Source organism: Apiospora marii (assembly GCF_038362585.1).
Source record: "Apiospora marii strain CBS 49790 chromosome Unknown utg000002l_segment0_segment0, whole genome shotgun sequence".
NCBI lineage: Eukaryota > Fungi > Ascomycota > Sordariomycetes > Amphisphaeriales > Apiosporaceae > Apiospora > Apiospora marii.
In genome coordinates, this window is record NW_027117373.1 from 2,800,391 (window position 1) to 2,817,170 (window position 16,780).

The 16,780-nt window shown below is 54.5% G+C and overlaps 7 protein-coding genes across 7 annotated transcripts; 3 read left to right on the plus strand and 4 right to left on the minus strand.

The window, feature by feature from the left end:
- Window positions 1-55: 55 nt before the first annotated feature.
- On the minus strand, window positions 56-700 carry PG985_002566 (uncharacterized protein; the record flags this gene model as incomplete). The annotated part of the gene is made up of 1 exon (XM_066822335.1): window positions 56-700. One exon carries the CDS (start codon window positions 698-700, stop codon window positions 56-58), a length of 645 nt encoding a protein of 214 aa, XP_066689767.1.
- Window positions 701-2,333: 1,633 nt separating this feature from the next.
- Window positions 2,334-3,020, minus strand: PG985_002567 (uncharacterized protein; the record flags this gene model as incomplete). The annotated part of the gene is made up of 2 exons (XM_066822336.1): window positions 2,334-2,722; window positions 2,786-3,020. The coding sequence occupies 2 exons, from the start codon at window positions 3,018-3,020 to the stop codon at window positions 2,334-2,336; spliced, it is 624 nt and encodes a 207-aa protein (XP_066689768.1).
- An 831-nt stretch (window positions 3,021-3,851) lies between these two features.
- PG985_002568 (ARF GAP with effector function(s)) lies at window positions 3,852-5,679 on the plus strand (the record flags this gene model as incomplete). Its single annotated transcript, XM_066822337.1, has 2 exons — window positions 3,852-3,969; window positions 4,037-5,679. The coding sequence occupies 2 exons, from the start codon at window positions 3,852-3,854 to the stop codon at window positions 5,677-5,679; spliced, it is 1,761 nt and encodes a 586-aa protein (XP_066689769.1).
- A 629-nt stretch (window positions 5,680-6,308) lies between these two features.
- Window positions 6,309-6,711, minus strand: PG985_002569 (snare complex subunit protein; the record flags this gene model as incomplete). Its single annotated transcript, XM_066822338.1, has 2 exons — window positions 6,309-6,479; window positions 6,577-6,711. The coding sequence occupies 2 exons, from the start codon at window positions 6,709-6,711 to the stop codon at window positions 6,309-6,311; spliced, it is 306 nt and encodes a 101-aa protein (XP_066689770.1).
- A 1,424-nt stretch (window positions 6,712-8,135) lies between these two features.
- On the plus strand, window positions 8,136-9,868 carry PG985_002570 (uncharacterized protein; the record flags this gene model as incomplete). The annotated part of the gene is made up of 5 exons (XM_066822339.1): window positions 8,136-8,172; window positions 8,309-8,412; window positions 8,533-9,494; window positions 9,563-9,588; window positions 9,648-9,868. 5 exons carry the CDS (start codon window positions 8,136-8,138, stop codon window positions 9,866-9,868), a joined length of 1,350 nt encoding a protein of 449 aa, XP_066689771.1.
- Window positions 9,869-10,868: 1,000 nt separating this feature from the next.
- On the plus strand, window positions 10,869-11,099 carry PG985_002571 (uncharacterized protein; the record flags this gene model as incomplete). The annotated part of the gene is made up of 1 exon (XM_066822340.1): window positions 10,869-11,099. One exon carries the CDS (start codon window positions 10,869-10,871, stop codon window positions 11,097-11,099), a length of 231 nt encoding a protein of 76 aa, XP_066689772.1.
- A 2,903-nt stretch (window positions 11,100-14,002) lies between these two features.
- PG985_002572 (AMP-binding enzyme) lies at window positions 14,003-16,156 on the minus strand (the record flags this gene model as incomplete). Its single annotated transcript, XM_066822341.1, has 1 exon — window positions 14,003-16,156. One exon carries the CDS (start codon window positions 16,154-16,156, stop codon window positions 14,003-14,005), a length of 2,154 nt encoding a protein of 717 aa, XP_066689773.1.
- Window positions 16,157-16,780: the final 624 nt, after the last annotated feature.

The following is a 16,780-nucleotide window of genomic DNA, read 5'->3' on the forward strand; positions in this document are numbered from 1 at the left end:
CAAGTATGTGTGTTAAAATGTACAGTGGGGTGGGTAATTGCTCTGGTTTGCCAGTCTAGACAAAGCGCGGGGCGTTCCAAATGTACTGGCGGAGACGGGAATCGAAAGTAAAGATGTGGCGGCCATTGATGACTCCGCGGAGGTGAAGTGCCTCGTCCGAGGTATGCTTGAGCATGTCAATGTATTCGAACACTCCAGGGTTCTCCCAGATGGTACCGCGGAGGTCGAAGTCGTACAAACACACGCAAATACGACCGAACCACGTGGCGATGATGTTCCTACGGGCATCTCGCTTATGGTGGTATACATATGTGCCCTTCTCGTTGTCGTGGATGGAGTGCAGGCGTTGGTAGGCGAGCTGTTGGACGCTGAACGGCTGTTGCTTGCCTTGAACCTCGGGGAGAGAGGGGACGGGGTGGCTTATCACTTCAGCCTGTGGCCTCTCAGCTGGCCGGGTCTGAATGATGATGTGATAGTTGTTTATCTGGTGACGGAGACGCTCCTCTCGTAGAGTTTGGGCCATGTTCTCGGGCGTCCAAGCCCCGACGAGGCGGATACGGCGTTGCTGTCGTTGGCGTCTGGAGGCCTGGCGGGCTCTGTTGCGGCGAGCTTCACTGGCAGGAATCCCGAGTTCCTGGGCAGCTCGGGTAGCAGCAACGCGGGAAGCGGTGGGTCGAAGATTGTAGCGACCAGAAGCCATGTTGGGTATAGATGGGAGGTTCTTGGTGAGATGTGAGAATGACCAGAGACCAGGCTGATGACGATGGGACGTCAAGAGAGTGAATCAAGTACACACGGAGAATCCTTGGAAAGGGGAATCTGGTGTGGAATGAAAAGAGTACTGGCTGACGATACTTCTTTGCCTCGAAGAGCTGCGAGAGTAGGTATAGTCTGAGCCGATGGGACTTGAAAAAGGAAGATATTCGAAGAATAATGTTGACAAGGGATTGTGCAACCCAAGTTATTGCGAGCAATCAACGGAAGAGAGGGCTTTTGAAGGATAGAGTATCGGGAATTGACGAGTTGAAGTGTGTCAATAATTGAAAATAATCTTTTCGGGCAGAAGAATCGCTTTATATAGTCTGGAAACACGGGCCACGGAAAAAGGGTGGTACTGCTGCCTCATTTCATTGAGTCAAATGCATTCGGAGAAAGCAAGCAAAATTAAAGAACCGTAAATCGACCCGAGTTTAACTACTTGATCAGAATAACACGGGGGGGGGGGGGTAGAGGGAAGGGTGCTGTGCCCTCCTACTAACTGCCTGGCCAGCGGCAGCATCATGGGCAGGGCAGGGAATCATAACATTCATTCTCCATGCGGCGCAACTGTCACGCCTCTAATAAGCTTTGTCAGTCCCAAAGATACACGGATGGAGACGAACGCATCTCCGATAAGGTGATCCTGGAACTTGATTTTTAATAGCACCAAGACGTTCACTGCTGCTTGGTATGGAGGTATAATATCATGTATTATAGAGAACTAGTCAGTATCTACTGACTATATCAACACCTATACTGGTCTATATGGCACCAATGTGCTGGCCTAGTGTTAGTCTACCCGTTGGGATATGCAAACAGTAGTTAGATCACCCTTACTTGGTGCATCAACGCTTCATTGAGATTTTCAGCAATCGTCCAGTTGGCCGAAGGTGGAATCAGTCAAACTTGCTCACTTGTTGCGCCAGTTGTAAAAGTTAAATCAGGGAAGGAAGTCATCCAATTGCTTTTTCCTCTCTTATTTTCAATTGCAGTAAGAAACGAAAGCTTATCATCTCTGTTCACCATGGAATCTAGAACTATATAAATGTAGGTAGGCGGAAGCTGTGCTGGCTCTGGTGGAAAATACTGTTTCTCCTCTGCAATATGTGGTCAAGCAGATATGGGACAGGAGCTGTGCTCAGGAACTAAACTGCAGCGCTGGCTGCATCAGATCAGCACGTCAATTAACTATTCACCGCTAGAGAGTATCGACGCTCTCTTCTGGTGGAAGAGATAAGGAAGCTGGCAGGATTCGCAGGGGAGGGGCCATGGTGCCTTTTATATACCATTGCTCCAGGACAAACTTCGTGGAAAGCAAGGGACAGCCGGAGCACGATGGCTCAAAGAACCTCGAAAGATTCGATCGGTACTTCGATAACTTCAACGTCGTCACGACTATTGGGAGTAAGTCCAAATGCAAATCCATGATTCGCCGTAACCAATGGGGATCAGCAGGTTTCAGTAGATGCATACGCCAGAAAAGGTAGCGGCGGTTGTGTTATTGTGTCTCATTCAAAGGCCGTACATACGTTGCCCGGTTCCAATTTATATCCTAATCGTTCACTTTCTCTCCTTCAAGCCTTGCTCTCCCCATTCTTCGCGCCCTCGGCTGCTTTGTCCTCGGGGAAGAAGTTCAGACTGACGCTGTTGACGCAGTGTCGCTCGTCTGTGGGCGTGGCGTAGCCCTCTCCCTTGAATACATGGCCAAGGTGTCCACCGCAGTTGGTGCAGACGATCTCGGTCCTGGTCATGCCAAGAGTGCTGTCCTCATGGCGTGTAACAGCGCCCGGGATGCTGTCAAAGTATGCAGGCCAGCCACAGCCTGACTTGAATTTGTGGTTGGCCTTGTAGAGTGGAGCTTCGCACCCAGCACAGGTGTACACTCCGGATTCCGACATGAACTTGTCATACTTTCCAGAAAAGGGAGCCTCGGTACCCTTCTCTCTCAGGATACGGAATTGTTCTGGATGCAGTTTAAGTATAGGGCTGATGGCCAGTGCATGTTTGACTCGGGTTTTGAGCATACCTTTGTTGAGAACGGCGCGCCACTCGTCGTCGCTTCTCTTATCGGGATACGACATCTTGCTGGAGGCAGAACTTGACGAACCAAATAGACTACCAAGAAAGGGAATGGTGGGCATAGACTTCAATGGTCGTGCACTACCGTGAAGTGTCTGTCGGGGGGTTGTGGCACTGGCTCGAGTGAAAGTGGAAAAGGTGTAGAATGTTCGAAGCAAACTTGAGAAGGGTGGCAGGCGCATAACAGTCGATGGTGGGAGACTGCTGGAAATGATCAATGGATGAGTCGTCAAGACAGGATATATATATCGGTTTATCGACCTGATGAATAAGTCGATTCTAGATACTCGGCGTTTCTTGAGGGTGGAAGAATTGAAGCTATTTGGAATCAATCGTCGCCGTACAGCAGTGACAAATCCCGACAAGGGCCTCAAAGCTACGCCTGTCGTCAATGGCGTCACTCATATGGACGTCAGCAATGACCCCTCCAAAGCTCCAAGCCACCATGCCACAGCCACGCTTAGTCCATGCTAGAGATATTGCCCCATTGATTTTTTCAAAAGCCACCTTCGCCTGCGCAGGCACCGAACATTCGGATCATTGATTCTAACGGTCTCCGAAACCAGCTCATTGACTAGGATTGGGCGTCAAAGCAGTGCCCAGCGGAAGCAGCACGCAGCACGTCTCTGGGAGGGATGGCTGGCGTATGGATCCCTGACTTTTGGCAGCTGCGGGTACGTGTAGCTCTACCGTGGTTCTGGCCTCTCTTAGGCCAGAGCTTTCGGAGTTTGCTAGCACGGTAATAGGCTAGAGATGATAATGCGACACATTGAAAACAAGCCACATCAATCCATCCATAGCAATACATGTCCACTTAACACCATACTATTGCTAACGACAACGACAACCACCGCTACCCCCCCTTTGTCATTCCAGGTGGACAACTAGAGTCCAGCAACCACACGCCCCCAGGCAACCGCAGCAGCTCGATCTGCCAACCTAGTGCTTTTCGGCGCAACCGAAACTCTCCAAACCACCCACCGCGATACGTACAGACGCCAAAGTTCGCCATCATGTCGAGGCGGCCACCGAATCCGGCGGCTGAGAAGGCCGCCCAGAACCAGGCCACGATCAAGAGTCTCTTGAAACTCGAAACTAACAAGATATGCGCTGACTGCAAGAAGAACAAGCGTAAGTCCTCCATCCTTTCCCATTCCGCATATGCCTTGACCACGCCAATTGACCTTCTAAATTGCAGACCCAAGATGGGCCAGCTGGAATCTCGGCGTCTTCATCTGCATTCGATGTTCCGGTATTCACCGCGGTATGGGAACGCATATCTCTCGAGTTAAGTCGGTCGATCTCGACTCATGGACCGACGAGCAATTGAGGAGCATCCTCAGCTGGGGCAACGCGCGAGCCAACAAGTACTGGGAATCCAAGCTGGCACCAGGCCACGTGCCCTCCGAGGCCAAGATGGAGAACTTCATTCGCACCAAGTACGAGCTTAAGAGATGGGTCATGGACGGCCCCATGCCTGATCCTGCATCTCTAGATGTCGCCGGCGATGACGACATACCCCTTAGCATTGTCAAGGAAAAGCAGAATATTGAAAGGAGAGAATCTCAGCGCAAGGCACCAGGCCAATCGGCTACGCCCCAGCGTGCCGCGGCGCCCCAAGGAGACCTCATCGGCGGGGACGACCTGCCTCCGCGTGCGAGCACCGCTGGCCCTTCAGCCAACCAGCCTGGTCCACCTAAAGCAGCCCCGGCGCCTCCGAAGACAACCACCGCGAAGGACTCGTTATTCGGCTTAGACTTCCTCAGCGATGCCCCTGCCGCTCCCCCACGACCTGCTAGTACCACGGGCATGGGTGGCATGTCTGGCGGTCAATCGCGACCGGACCTGAAGCAGTCTATCTTGTCTCTATACGCAGCAGCCCCCAAGCCTCAACCACAGCAGTCTTCGCACCACGCGTCCAGCTCCTTCGGCAGCGGCTTCGGTTCCATGGCGTCGCCAGTGTCGCCTACGATGGGCCACCACCCTCAAAAGTCTGGTGGCAGTCTTATGGATGACTTTGCCGGCTTAAGCTTTGGTAGCAGCAGCAACAGCAACAGCATGAAATCGCCCAAGAGCCCCCAGGTAGACGCCTTTGCTGGTCTGACTAGTATGGCTAGTGGCAAGTCCACGCCCCAGTCTACCTCTGCCTTCTCGAATTTGAGCGGCGGCGGCTTTTTCGACACGAAGCCCTCCAAGCCCGCTGCCCCTCAGCAGCAGCCAAAGCCAGCCATGTCCACATCCAGCAGCTTCGGCGGATGGGGCGCTCCACCTGCGGCCCCTGCTCAGTCATCGTCATCCGCCATGGGTGATCTCTTTGACCTGTCGAGCCCTGCACCGGCACCGAGCGCCATCCCAACCAAGACAGCATCGCCGCCCGCGCCGGCACCTGCGCCGGCCATGGACTCGGTCTTCAACTTGTCCTCGCCAAAGCCGACCTCACCACCCGCGCCGGTTAACCCTGTGGCTACTTCTGCTGCGGTGCCTAACTGGAGCAACTCCGATGTCTGGGGCAACGCATGGGGCGAGCCGGCTGCTCCCGCCGCCGCCCCTGCCTCTGCCGCCCCAGCAGTCAAGAGCCCCGGGCTTTCCAAATCGCCCGGTTTCGGCGACTTTGGTGGCTGGGGAGGCAGCGGAGCATCTTTGGCTAGCCAGAGCATTGTGCCCGGGGGGGGCGGTAGTTTCAGCACTACCCCGGCCGTTACGGCCGATGAAGAGTTCGGTGGATGGACGAGCAGCACGGGCGCGGGGGCCGCTTCGGCCGGCAACGGCGGCGCCGCTAAGTCTACCGGCGGCGGATTCGGCGGCAATGATGATTTGTTTGGCACCAACGTTTGGCAGTAGATTAGCCCGACTGGTTCTGCTAGATCAGGAAAAGTAGACAAGCTGGAACATGCGGCTGATTTACAACAAGTCAAGGTCTATCTACCGCGTGTGAACTGTGACAGGTCGCAAGTCGATTCCAGGTGTTTATGCCAGCTAAAATGACCTGTTTGCACATAGAATGATTTAGTTATGAAACGCGAGCATCTTTGATGCCATGTACTGTATGAACCCGCAATCTAAACGATTATACCCCATTTGAAACGCCAATGCTATGCTGAAAGTGCAGCCGTCCGTACGTAGTCCAACGTCCATATCCTCCAAACTACTATCAGTCCATCCTCACCCTCTGTGTCGCCCGAAGCTGATAATGGGGACTTGCCACCTAGTTTTGTCCGGTAGGTTGCCTCATACCTCGCCAGTGTTTGTTTGGCACCGTGCTCACTCTTGACGTATTGGCCTCCCTATGGCAAATACCACATCATAGCATTTTACCAACAGTCCACCATGTGTCTGTTTCCCTCATTGTACTCAGCAAAACCGCCCCTCGCTCTCTTTTTGCGTCAAATGTTCATATGACCGTTTGCGCAAGCGTCTACGCATCGATTTCGGGAGCGAAATGGTTTAAAAAGGAATCGGATCGGCCAATTTTAGGCCGAGCCCCGGAACAACAGCTTGTACAGCCAGTATAGCACCAGGAAGGCGCCGATGATGACGGCGGACAGCTTGAAGATGGCGATCTTGTTCCCCGAGGCGGCGGCGCGGCCGAGCCGACCGGCGGAACCCTTTAGCTGCGTCGACATGGACGAGAAAGTATCGGACTATATTCGGGACACGAACAGATGGTTAGATTGATGCTACTTCCCTATCTCGTTGCTGCTACTGCGGCGGCAGCAGGTGCAGAGTAGGTTGACGTACAGTGTTGTCAATAACATCTTGCGCGCGCGCATTGTCGTAGATGTCCACGGTGACGCCGCGCAAGGAGGAGACCTTGGCCGAGAGCTCCTCAAGCCTGGCATTGTTCTGGCGCTCGCGCTCGTATGCGTCGGACATGGTCGCTTTAGGGGGTTTGGTAGTTTTTGTTACGGTTGTTGGTGGTAGTGATGGTGTCTCAACGATTGTATCGGGAGCGGCGTGGCGCCAGCAGTGTAAATTGAGCTTGGCTGTTTTAATTTGAGCAAAGCGATCGACCGGGTTCTCCGGGACGTGGGGGGCGGGCGTCGTCGATTGTTCGGGGGGGTATGTATGTAGTGGGCGTTGAGGGGTGGGAAGGGAAGATGGTGGAACGAGGATCACGATAGTTGGGCGAGGTTCTAGGCTTTGGGGCAACGGTGGCACCTGCGCGTTTCACAGCTGGCGCGGCTTTGAGGTTCGCGGGAAAGTCTAAGCGCAGCGAGGTCGGCAAATTCTCAATGTAGTGGTATTGACTCAGGGGATGTCTTTGTTGTCAATTATGGCTAGAAAGAAAGGCGATTCGCATTATACGAACGGAAAACAGTACTATGAGGTGCCAATACAATTAATTCCAACAGGATCTCGTCTCGATTCTCGCCATGCATCAATGCTTATGCGAATGTAAGGGAAAAAAGGGGGACCACCCTAAGGTTACTGGCAGATCCGGGGACGAGAATGACGCAGGCCAGAACGCAGGCCCGCCCAGTTCGTTCAATGTCCAAACCAGGTTGCAGTCACTTGTACTACGTACCTGTGGCTCAGCAGGTTTGTGGAGGAGGCTTTGCCTGCTTATGACACTCTCAAAGAGCAGGCAGTGGGAGAGTGGGCAGACTCCTTCGCTCGCAGGCTACAATTACTGACCATGCGAATGCGAGGGATAGGACTGGCAGACTGGCCCAGAGCTGGGTTCGTTGATTAGGATGGCCACTCTAGCGCTGTCTAAGCCCAGCCTTATTACGCAACCGGGCTGTCAGTGCTGTCACGCTGCTCACTTATCCATCCCAACTTTTTCGGGGCGGGCTTCTGGGCGGGCAGCAATCAACGTTCTGGAAGTTCGCCTCTCTCTCTCTGTGATATGCAACAGGGAATATCACTACTAGGTATGTAGATGCCTAACTGCGACCAAGATAAATACATACACATGTAGCGGGAGCGACGACGTGCTTCTCGACCCGACTCCGTTCTCTTGACCACCAGCAGCGTCGCTTCCATCTAGATCCACCTCATCAGACCTTGTCTATGTATGAACGGCTCGGGTAGCTCGGTCTCTCCCAAGAGCTTTTGCCCCGCCACCTTGTTATTTCGCGGGAAGCTCAGCCCATCCACCTGCCTACAAGTACCTGTCGATTGTTTCCCTCGCGATACTGCCAGTAACCCCACACTGCCCGACTGATTGCCCAAACACTCATCATCGCCTACCACCTTCAACTTCTACTACCTTGTGCCATTCCGTCGACCTTTCCATAATTCAAACCAGTTTCAGGCCGGTCATACACTGAGAACAGACACAGCGAACCGCCACGATGGGTATCAACAACCCCCTCCCGTCGTCCTTGTCGTGTAAGTCCAATTGCTGTCTAAAACATCCAAACAAGCCCGGCGCCCCGCAGCCGCTCAACGGCTGCTTGTGATGCCATACTAAGCAACTTGCGATGCGCAAAACACTATGCTAATGGGTTCTCTTTTCCGCCAACAGCCGAATGCAAGAAGTGTGGCAAGATCCTGACCAGCTTCATCGACCCGCGACAATCTTTCGGGCCTGACAAGATCATCCCTCCCCAAGTCCTCGCCAACGCGAAGGTGAGCAGACCTACTTCCCACTCCACTTTCCGCCTCATCCCAGCTGCAGTGCTGCTGCTGCCGTCCCAAGGCGCCCGCATGGCTGTACCAGTTTCTGACTTAGATACGACAACAAATTAGGGCCTGGCAATTCTCACAGTATTCAAAGCCGGTTTCCTCGGATCGGCTCGATTCGGTTCCGGCCTCGTTGTCGCCCGACTTCCCGATGGCTCTTGGTCGGCGCCTACCGCCATCATGACGGCGGGTGGCGGTTTTGGCGGTCAAATCGGTTTCGAGCTGACAGACTTCGTCTTCATTCTTAACGACGCCAGCGCCGTCAAGACCTTTGCGCAACAAGGCTCCATTACTCTGGGCGGGAACGTCTCTATCGCAGCCGGTCCCGTCGGTCGCAATGCCGAAGCCGCCGGTGCTGCTTCTCTTAAGAGTGTTGCGGGTGTTTTCGCATACAGCAAAACGAAGGGGCTGTTCGCCGGTGTCTCGCTGGAAGGCTCGGCTATTATCGAACGAAAGGACGCAAACGAGAAGCTGTACGGCCAGCGACTGAGTGCCATGCAACTTCTCACGGGCTCCGTCCGACCCCCACCGCAGTCCGCGCCTTTGATGACCGTTTTGAACTCTAGGGTGTTCAACGGTGCCCGATCAGGGAGCATGGACGACGCCATGTATAACGATGTTCCGCAATACGATGACTCACAGAACAGTGCAAGCTGGGGCAACAACCAGGGCGCAACCAGGGCCGCGCCCGCAGCCGCCGGGGCTTACGGAGGCAGCCAAGAAAACTTCGGCCCACCGAAACGTGCTAGTACATGGCAGGACGATGTCTATGACCGCCCTGGTGGTAGCAATCCGAACAGGAACAGCACAGGCCAATTCGGTGCCGATGGTCCCCAGACGGACAAGAGGGCCGGTCCTGGCAGACCCGCTGCACCGAAACCAAACTTCCAGAGCAAGAACGCCATGCTGAAGAAGAACGAGGCTGTAGCCCTGTTCACCTTTGAGGCTGACCAGCCTGGCGACCTCGGGTTCAAGAAGGGTGAAGTTATCACTGTGCTGAAGAAGACTGATAGCGCCAATGACTGGTGGTAAGTGACTAGTCTTTTTGGCGCATAATTGCTTTATTATCAGAAGTTGTTGTACTGACAGGAACTAGGACCGGTATGATTGGAACACGGCATGGTATTTTCCCCAGCAATTATGTCAAAATGAGCGAGTAAGAACACGGCTTTCCGGAACAGACCAGGTCGGCGATAGTCAGTCCGGCGGATTCGACGACAACTTCGGTGGCAACCAGTTTAGTGACAACCAGGCCAATGCCGACAACCAGGCCAATGGCTTTGATGGAGTTGACCACTACGGTGGCAACCAGGTCACAGGATCTGGCAGCCCCGTCCCCTTTGGCAGACAGCAAGATCTGAGATTAAGGGGAGGAGAAGGCAAGATCGCAGATGGAGCATAAAGTACGATACAAGACTTTCGCTGGGGTACTCAACGGCACACTTGGCCTTGGCTACGAGTTACGCATTCCTAAGAACGCTTTTCGCACTCGGGGTAAACCTCATTACGGATTTATACCACATGATTTGTTGCACAGTAAGGAGTTTAGGTTCAAGCAATCAATTACATTTCATTGCAATATTATTAAGTAAACAACCAGCACGCTTGTCGGGGATTGTGGTGTGTATAAAAGCTGTTACATGTAATAGATCAGGTGTGTTGACGTGAGAAAATCCAGGTAAAAGGGGGCCGAATTGTTCATGTAGAGAATTAAAGAGGAACCCAACGAGCATCATGGTTGATGTATGCAGTAAAGTTGCCTGACTTGGTTCAACTCAGCTCATTGGTATACCGGCGGTATAGCTCGCTGCCGCTCTGCTATCTAGTCAGGACAACGGTATCGTTGAAAATCGCGTGGCGCTGGTCAGGCTAGATCATCAGAGAAGCACGAGAAACGTTAGACGACCGGACAGGTTCTGAGGCGATCATTTGTTAATAATAAACGATGTGATTCATTGCTATGTATGTGATCTGTATGTATTAGGCGCCTCCAGTCCATCTTGGAGCGACGCCATGATTCATAGCTAAGCATGAATAATAAATAATATCTCTTCTTCCTTCACATCCTATGGGTCTCCCTACATGTCCAGGTTAAGAATAGGCATAAAGCGTACAGCCGGTCACGGCGGCCGTTTTGTCGGACAATAGAGACAGAGGATGTAGTTGCCGTTGCGTCGTATCGTTGTGTGATTCATAAGCCGAACAAGTTCATCGATGAGATGCAGCGCGTGAAGAAAATGGGGTGGGTTCCTTCGTGACGTATGTGGCAGGCAAAATAGAGAGTAACACGATATAAGGGGGGATGGATAACCGCAACTTTAGGAACACTCCCGTCTTTCGACCATCTCGAAGACATCTCCGCAGAGTGTTTGGGGGTTCTTCCAACAGTCTTCTTTGACATAATGCCATCCCTGGTCCTCCGCTTTGTCGACGCCTGCTCTTTGGTTGGTCGGAAGGGGCTCGGCCGCGGCAATCTCGGTAGCGGTAGCAGGGGTACTTCTCGACTCCGTCTGAAGTGTCGTGTTTTCAAGATGTTGCTTCAGCAGCTGATCGCCAACGCTGCCCTCTCCGGCGCCGGCGGTTTCGTCCGATTGGCCCTCAGTCTTGCTCTGGAGATCAAGATGAGAAGCTGAAGGATTCACCGTGACGGAAGGGGCGGGGCTATAATGGACGCTTTGCATCATTCCCTCCTCTACGCTCGGGAAGACTGAGTCGTCCTCGCTTTTGTGCTTCTTGTTTTTCTGCTCCTCGCCCTGCTGGGTTTGCTTGGAGGTCTTCGCATCGGCTGTCACAGTGTGTTCCTCGGTATCAGAATCAGTAGCACCAAACTTCCGCTTGTCCTTAGATGCGCGAGCGCCACCGATGTCGATGCCATCATCCGGAACTACGGTCGCTGCTGCTTCTGTTGTTGTTGTTGCTGCTGCTGCCGCCACCTTGTCATTGTTTCCACTGCTACCGCGAAGGATCGAGGTGAAGCTTCGACCGCGCTCCTGCAGCTCGCATTGGCACTTGGTGCAGAGGGCGATGAGGTCGTTCGTGCTGAGGCTACGGAGGAGTCGGTCGGTGTCCTCTAGCGACATGGGGCAGGAACGACGGTGCTCGGGTGCTGAAATACCAGGGGGAACGGAAATACCAAGACCAGTGCCCGGGAACTCCTTCTCCCCATCTCTACCACATGCGAGCGGAGGAGTGGGCCACAGCGCCTTCGGGTTGATGATGCCGTTGCTGCGGTCGTTGGCGGAAGCCTGGGTGTTTGGCTTTTCTTCAGTGCGATGCGAGTGCGAAGGAGCAGTTGGAGCGATATCCGGGCCGTTGTTGAAGGTGCTCGGGATATGACTCGCATGGTGCCACGGCATCGTCGCCGATGCGCGTTGGTGGCAGTCACTACCGGTGCGGACGCTGCCTTTGTCAATGGTGGGAATTTGCGTAGTAGTGTTATCCAAAGAGCGGATATCATCCATGCCCGGTGAACGGGGCTCAGCTGAGCGGCGAACTACTTTGGGGTTATCTCGCGGCGGCAGAGGCTTCAGGGCTAAGGGGCCGCTGCTGTCAATGTCCCAAACACTTGCTGCTGCATCAGTGCGCAGTGGTGCTCGCATGCGAGCAGAAGGAGTGGCGGACGGTAGTCCACTAGGGACGCGCTGACACTTGGACGTCGCCCACGGCGTAGGATCGTAGGCCCAGGTTGGGCTGCTAGTACCAGTGGTCGTGGCCTCCTGGCTGCTGGATGGGACCGCGTTCTCGTCTGTGTTTGTATTTGCGGCGTGCGCTTCGTCCAGGAGGGTGAATACCTCTCCGTCGTCCTCTTGGTCGTAGTCAGTCTGCATGGTGCATCCCGACTTGCCGAAAACGGGATTCTCCGACAAAATGTTGTGGATGTTGCTGCTGTTGCTGCTTCCAAACTGTCCAACGTTCTCGACCGTCTTGTGACCATGGCCACCATCATAACATCCGACAGCATCGTGCGGCTTGACTGCGATGAACCAGTCGATTGGTTTGGAGTCTGGAGCCGGTAGGATCTCGGGCCGAAAGAAATCGGGTCCCGGGACACCTCGGCGGTACGAAGGCGAGTTATGACGCCCTCTGAGATCTCTGGACGGCAGTACCACAGCGGGCGAAGGTGGGTTTGGTCTCTCGGGCTTACCAGTGGGTGGCGGTGGCATGGTTCGAACCAAGTCCGGGTTGGCGAACTGACCTGTTGCGCAACGGACGTGACGTGGCACCTCAAGTGGCTGCGAAACGGAGCGCGAGCCATATTCCGAATTGACATGACTAGAGGACCGCTCAGTATCAAAAACGGTGGATGCCCGAGCCTTCTTCTCGGCGTCCGCCACCATGGCCGAAACGGAGTCCAAGTGTGCCCGTAGATGGCGCGAGTTCTTCTTGGAGTCATGAATAGTAGCGCTCTTAGTCTGTTGTTGCGGTTGGCCTGGAGTCGAGGCCGCATTTGCCGAAGGTCGTTGCAGCTGCTTCTGTTTCTGCTTCTGCTCCTGCTTCCAGGAATCGAAGGACTTGTAGATGCCGGGAAGGGCGAGGGGTGTCTCCACCACGTGAGACTTGTTGATGAGCTTGGCCTTCCGCGTGTCCTCGGTGTTGTCGAGCTTCTTCTGGACGACGACTGCAGCCTTTTCGCCCGCGCTGGTGCGCCGGGGAGCAGTGCTGCCAGGACGGTGGACCCCTCCGTACATGGCCAGGGCCGTGGGGGACGATGTGTCCATGTTGCTGACAGAGGGTGTTTGAGTTGGTGATGATGTATGATGTTTCGGTCGAGGCATAGACATGACTGACTTACTGAGATAGGGGATTGTGTTGTCACACTTGGGATAGATGAGATGGGGTGTTGGTCTGTCGTTCTGTGGGAGAAAGAGAAATTAAATGTAGTTGGGGATGGGACGAAGGAAATGGGAGGATCGAGACGCGTATTTACATGTAGGAAGTGTGCGAATAGGCCTTGGTGAGTGCTGATTTAGCTGAGCAGGTAGCCACAGTGACGGACGCGTTTATCCTTGGTTCTCAGGCAGGTATCTGGTATTGGGTGTTGGGTTGTTAGAGTAGACCACTGAAAGGGGCGGGGGAGCAGCGCAACCGACGTCTTTGTGGGTGCTAACCTACCACCCAACTTCTACACCTGAAAGGAGTCGCGTCAAAATCCAAGGACGCGTAGTCATTATCAGATATGATTAGCAGTACTGAGCAACTGTGTTCAAGGCCCTGTAGGAACTGACGTCTCAGGCTGGCCGGTTGAGGGCTCTCCCACTACGAATGCAAACTGACAAACAGCACTGCCATTTGGGAGCTTCGATCTCGTCCACCATTTTTTACTTTCCATGAACAAACAACGTCTTGGAAGATGGTCAAATTAATAGATAAACATACAAGTTGAGAATAGCAACCAGCCCATCCCTATCCATGCTAACCCCCTATCCCTCAAAGAACATTAGCTAAGTTTCAATTCTTTCATACCAGTCCCAGTCACAGTCTCTATGGGTATATATAAAAGTCCGCCGTCTATTCAAACGCCAGATACTCTGAGTATTTAAGCCTTGAACGCCTCCTCGATTTCCTTCTTGTACCGATCCTTGAGTGCTCTTCGGTTGACCTTCGATGTCGCCGTGGTCAGGCCCTGTATTTTCTCTGTTAGTTCCTGTACCAATTGATAAGCTGGAGCAGTGGTAATAGATAAACATACGTTTGCTGGTGTCCATTCCTCGTCGACCAGCACCACTGCGCTGATCATCTCGAGTCCACTCAGGCCGCCCTTCTTCGCGTTAGAGAGCAGATCCTTGTGTACGGCGCCGCGGACGTTCTTGTCGCGATGCATGTGCTTCTCGTCGACGTCAAGGCTCTTGGCTAGCTCCGCCAGGTTCTTCTCGTTGGGGGTCAGGATGGCGATGGCGCGCGGGTGCTCGCCGTCGCCGTAGACCATAATGTTCTGGACGTAGGCGCTGCCGCGGTAGACAGCCTCGACCTTTTCGAGTGCAATGTACTCGCCGCCTTGCATCTTGACCAGGTTCTTGACGCGGTCGATAACCTTAATGTGGCCGTTGGCGTCGAACTCGCCAATATCGCCCGTCTTAAACCAGCCGTCGGCCGTGATGGCCTTGGCCGTCTCCTCGGGGTTTTTGTAGTACTCCTTGAGCACGGCCTTGCCGCGCAGCAGGATTTCGCCCTGTGGCGGCGTCGCGTCGGCGTGGTAGTTGAGCTCCGGCAAAGAGACAAGTTTGAGTTCGACAGAGGCGGGCACCGGACCAATGGCGTTGGGCGTCCACTGGAGCGGGCAGCCGAGCGCGCCGCTCGCGCAGGTTTCCGTCAGGCCGTATCCCGAGATCATGGGCGCGACCACCATCGACATGAAGTGCTGCGTGCCTGCCGAGATACCCGAAGCACCGTTGAAAATAAACCGGAGCCGGTTTCCCGTCATCTGTCGCACTTGGCCAAACACTAGGCCGTCCAAAAGGGTCGCACCAGGCAGGCCGGCAGCAACGAGAGCCGACTTCAAATTGTACGCACCCCAGAATACGGCGCGGGAAAGAGCGCCTGCCGACTTGACCCGGCCCTCGACGCCCTTCTTGACCGTCTCCCAGACCTGGGGAACACCTACCATGATCGTGGGTTTGAGCTCTCGCAAATCGCCGGCGCAGTTTCGCATGGACGAATCCACCAACGTGCGGGGAGACCCATATCCCATAGTCCCGCCCACGTAGAGCACGAGGTTCTCCACGATCAGCTCAAAGATATGCGCCAGGGGCAGGTACGCCAGGATCACATCGCGAGTGGAGACGGTTTCGGCAATGACGGCATGCAGCCCCGCGATGCCGGCGATAATCCCCTCATGGGTGATGGGCACTCCCTTCGGAGGGCCACTGGTACCAGACGTATACATGATGCAGTAGAGGTCCTGCGGCTTGGGCGGGACGGGACGTGTGGGATTCGCCTCGCCCAGGGCCCGAAGTTCCGAGAAAGAGAGAACCTTCAAGTGCGAGTGGGACTTCTTGAAAGATTCGATATCCTCCTCACTGTAGGGCATGTTGCTCCCATCGTTCCAGATAAGAATCTGTACGTCTTTGGCAGCCTTCAAGGGGCCCGATGCCGTCTTTAAAAGATGCGGGTCGGTGAACATAGCCTTCGCGCCAGTCTGCACCAGGGAATGCTGCACACCATCAGAGCCCAGTGTGTCGTACGCCGTCGCAATCGTCATGGACTGCGAGGAGCAGGCGTGCGCCATGCACAGCCAATTCCGGCTGGTCGAAGCGAAGAGGTGGGCAATGTCGCCCGGGACCATGCCCAGCTTCCGCAGCCCGGCGCCGACCTGGAAGACCAAGGTCTCGTAGTCGGCGTAGGTCGTGAATGTGAAGGGGGAGAGCTCAAAGTACTGCCACTCCTTTTCAACCTCCTTGGTCTCGCCGTCGACGACCTTGGGGACCTTCTTGACCTCCTTGTGGATCTTGACGAGCTGGCGCGTGCCCACGGCGGTGCGGTCAGCGTACTGCTCGGTGCTGTTCTTGAGCAGCTCGAAGATGGTGCCGATGTCCGGGTCGAGCTTGTCGATGAGGCCGTCCTTGGCCTTGGCGTGCCGGAAGGGCGCCGTCTCGCCCTCCTTGGCGAGCTCGCCGGGGGCTTGCACACTGAACGGCGGCTTGTGGACCATGTGGAGGGGCAAGACGCCCTCGAACTGCGTGGGTAACGACATGCCGGGCTCGCGATGTATGTGACGGACGGTTCGCTTTCAAATGGTAGGGTGACTGGTTGTCGTTTGGAGAGCGCGGGAGTCCGAGGGGAAAGCGTGGGCAGGAGCAGTCGGTCTTTTATTTCGTTTTGGTCGTTCAGATGGATCAAGAACTGGCGTGATGTCACAAGCAACTTGTAGACATCAAAACCTCGGGATGCACGCCAAGCCCACTTTTGTGCTTTTTCGCAGCTGCGCGGGAACGGAGCCGACTCCAAAGTCCTGACTGGAGCAGGAGCAAGGAGCAAATAATAATAAAAATGTCTTGGGCAGTTACCTATAGGTTAGCCGCGGATCTACAGGGTCAGGGGTGCTTGTTCCACTCAATCAAGCTTGCGGGATGCAACCCAATTGAAATTAAAGCCAATCTCGTAATCCACGGCGCATCGCCCTCCATCGTCCCAGCACAACGACGACCGACGACAGACCGTCATCAGGCGGAGAGACACAGCAGACTCGAACCCAGCGGTGACGTGGTCCTGCAGTAGTACCGATCGTAGGGCTGAAGAGAGTGCCGCTTTGGGGCTTATGGGACGGACGGCACTTACTCGAAATGGACACCAGTCAATCCTGTTAGGTAGATTAGAT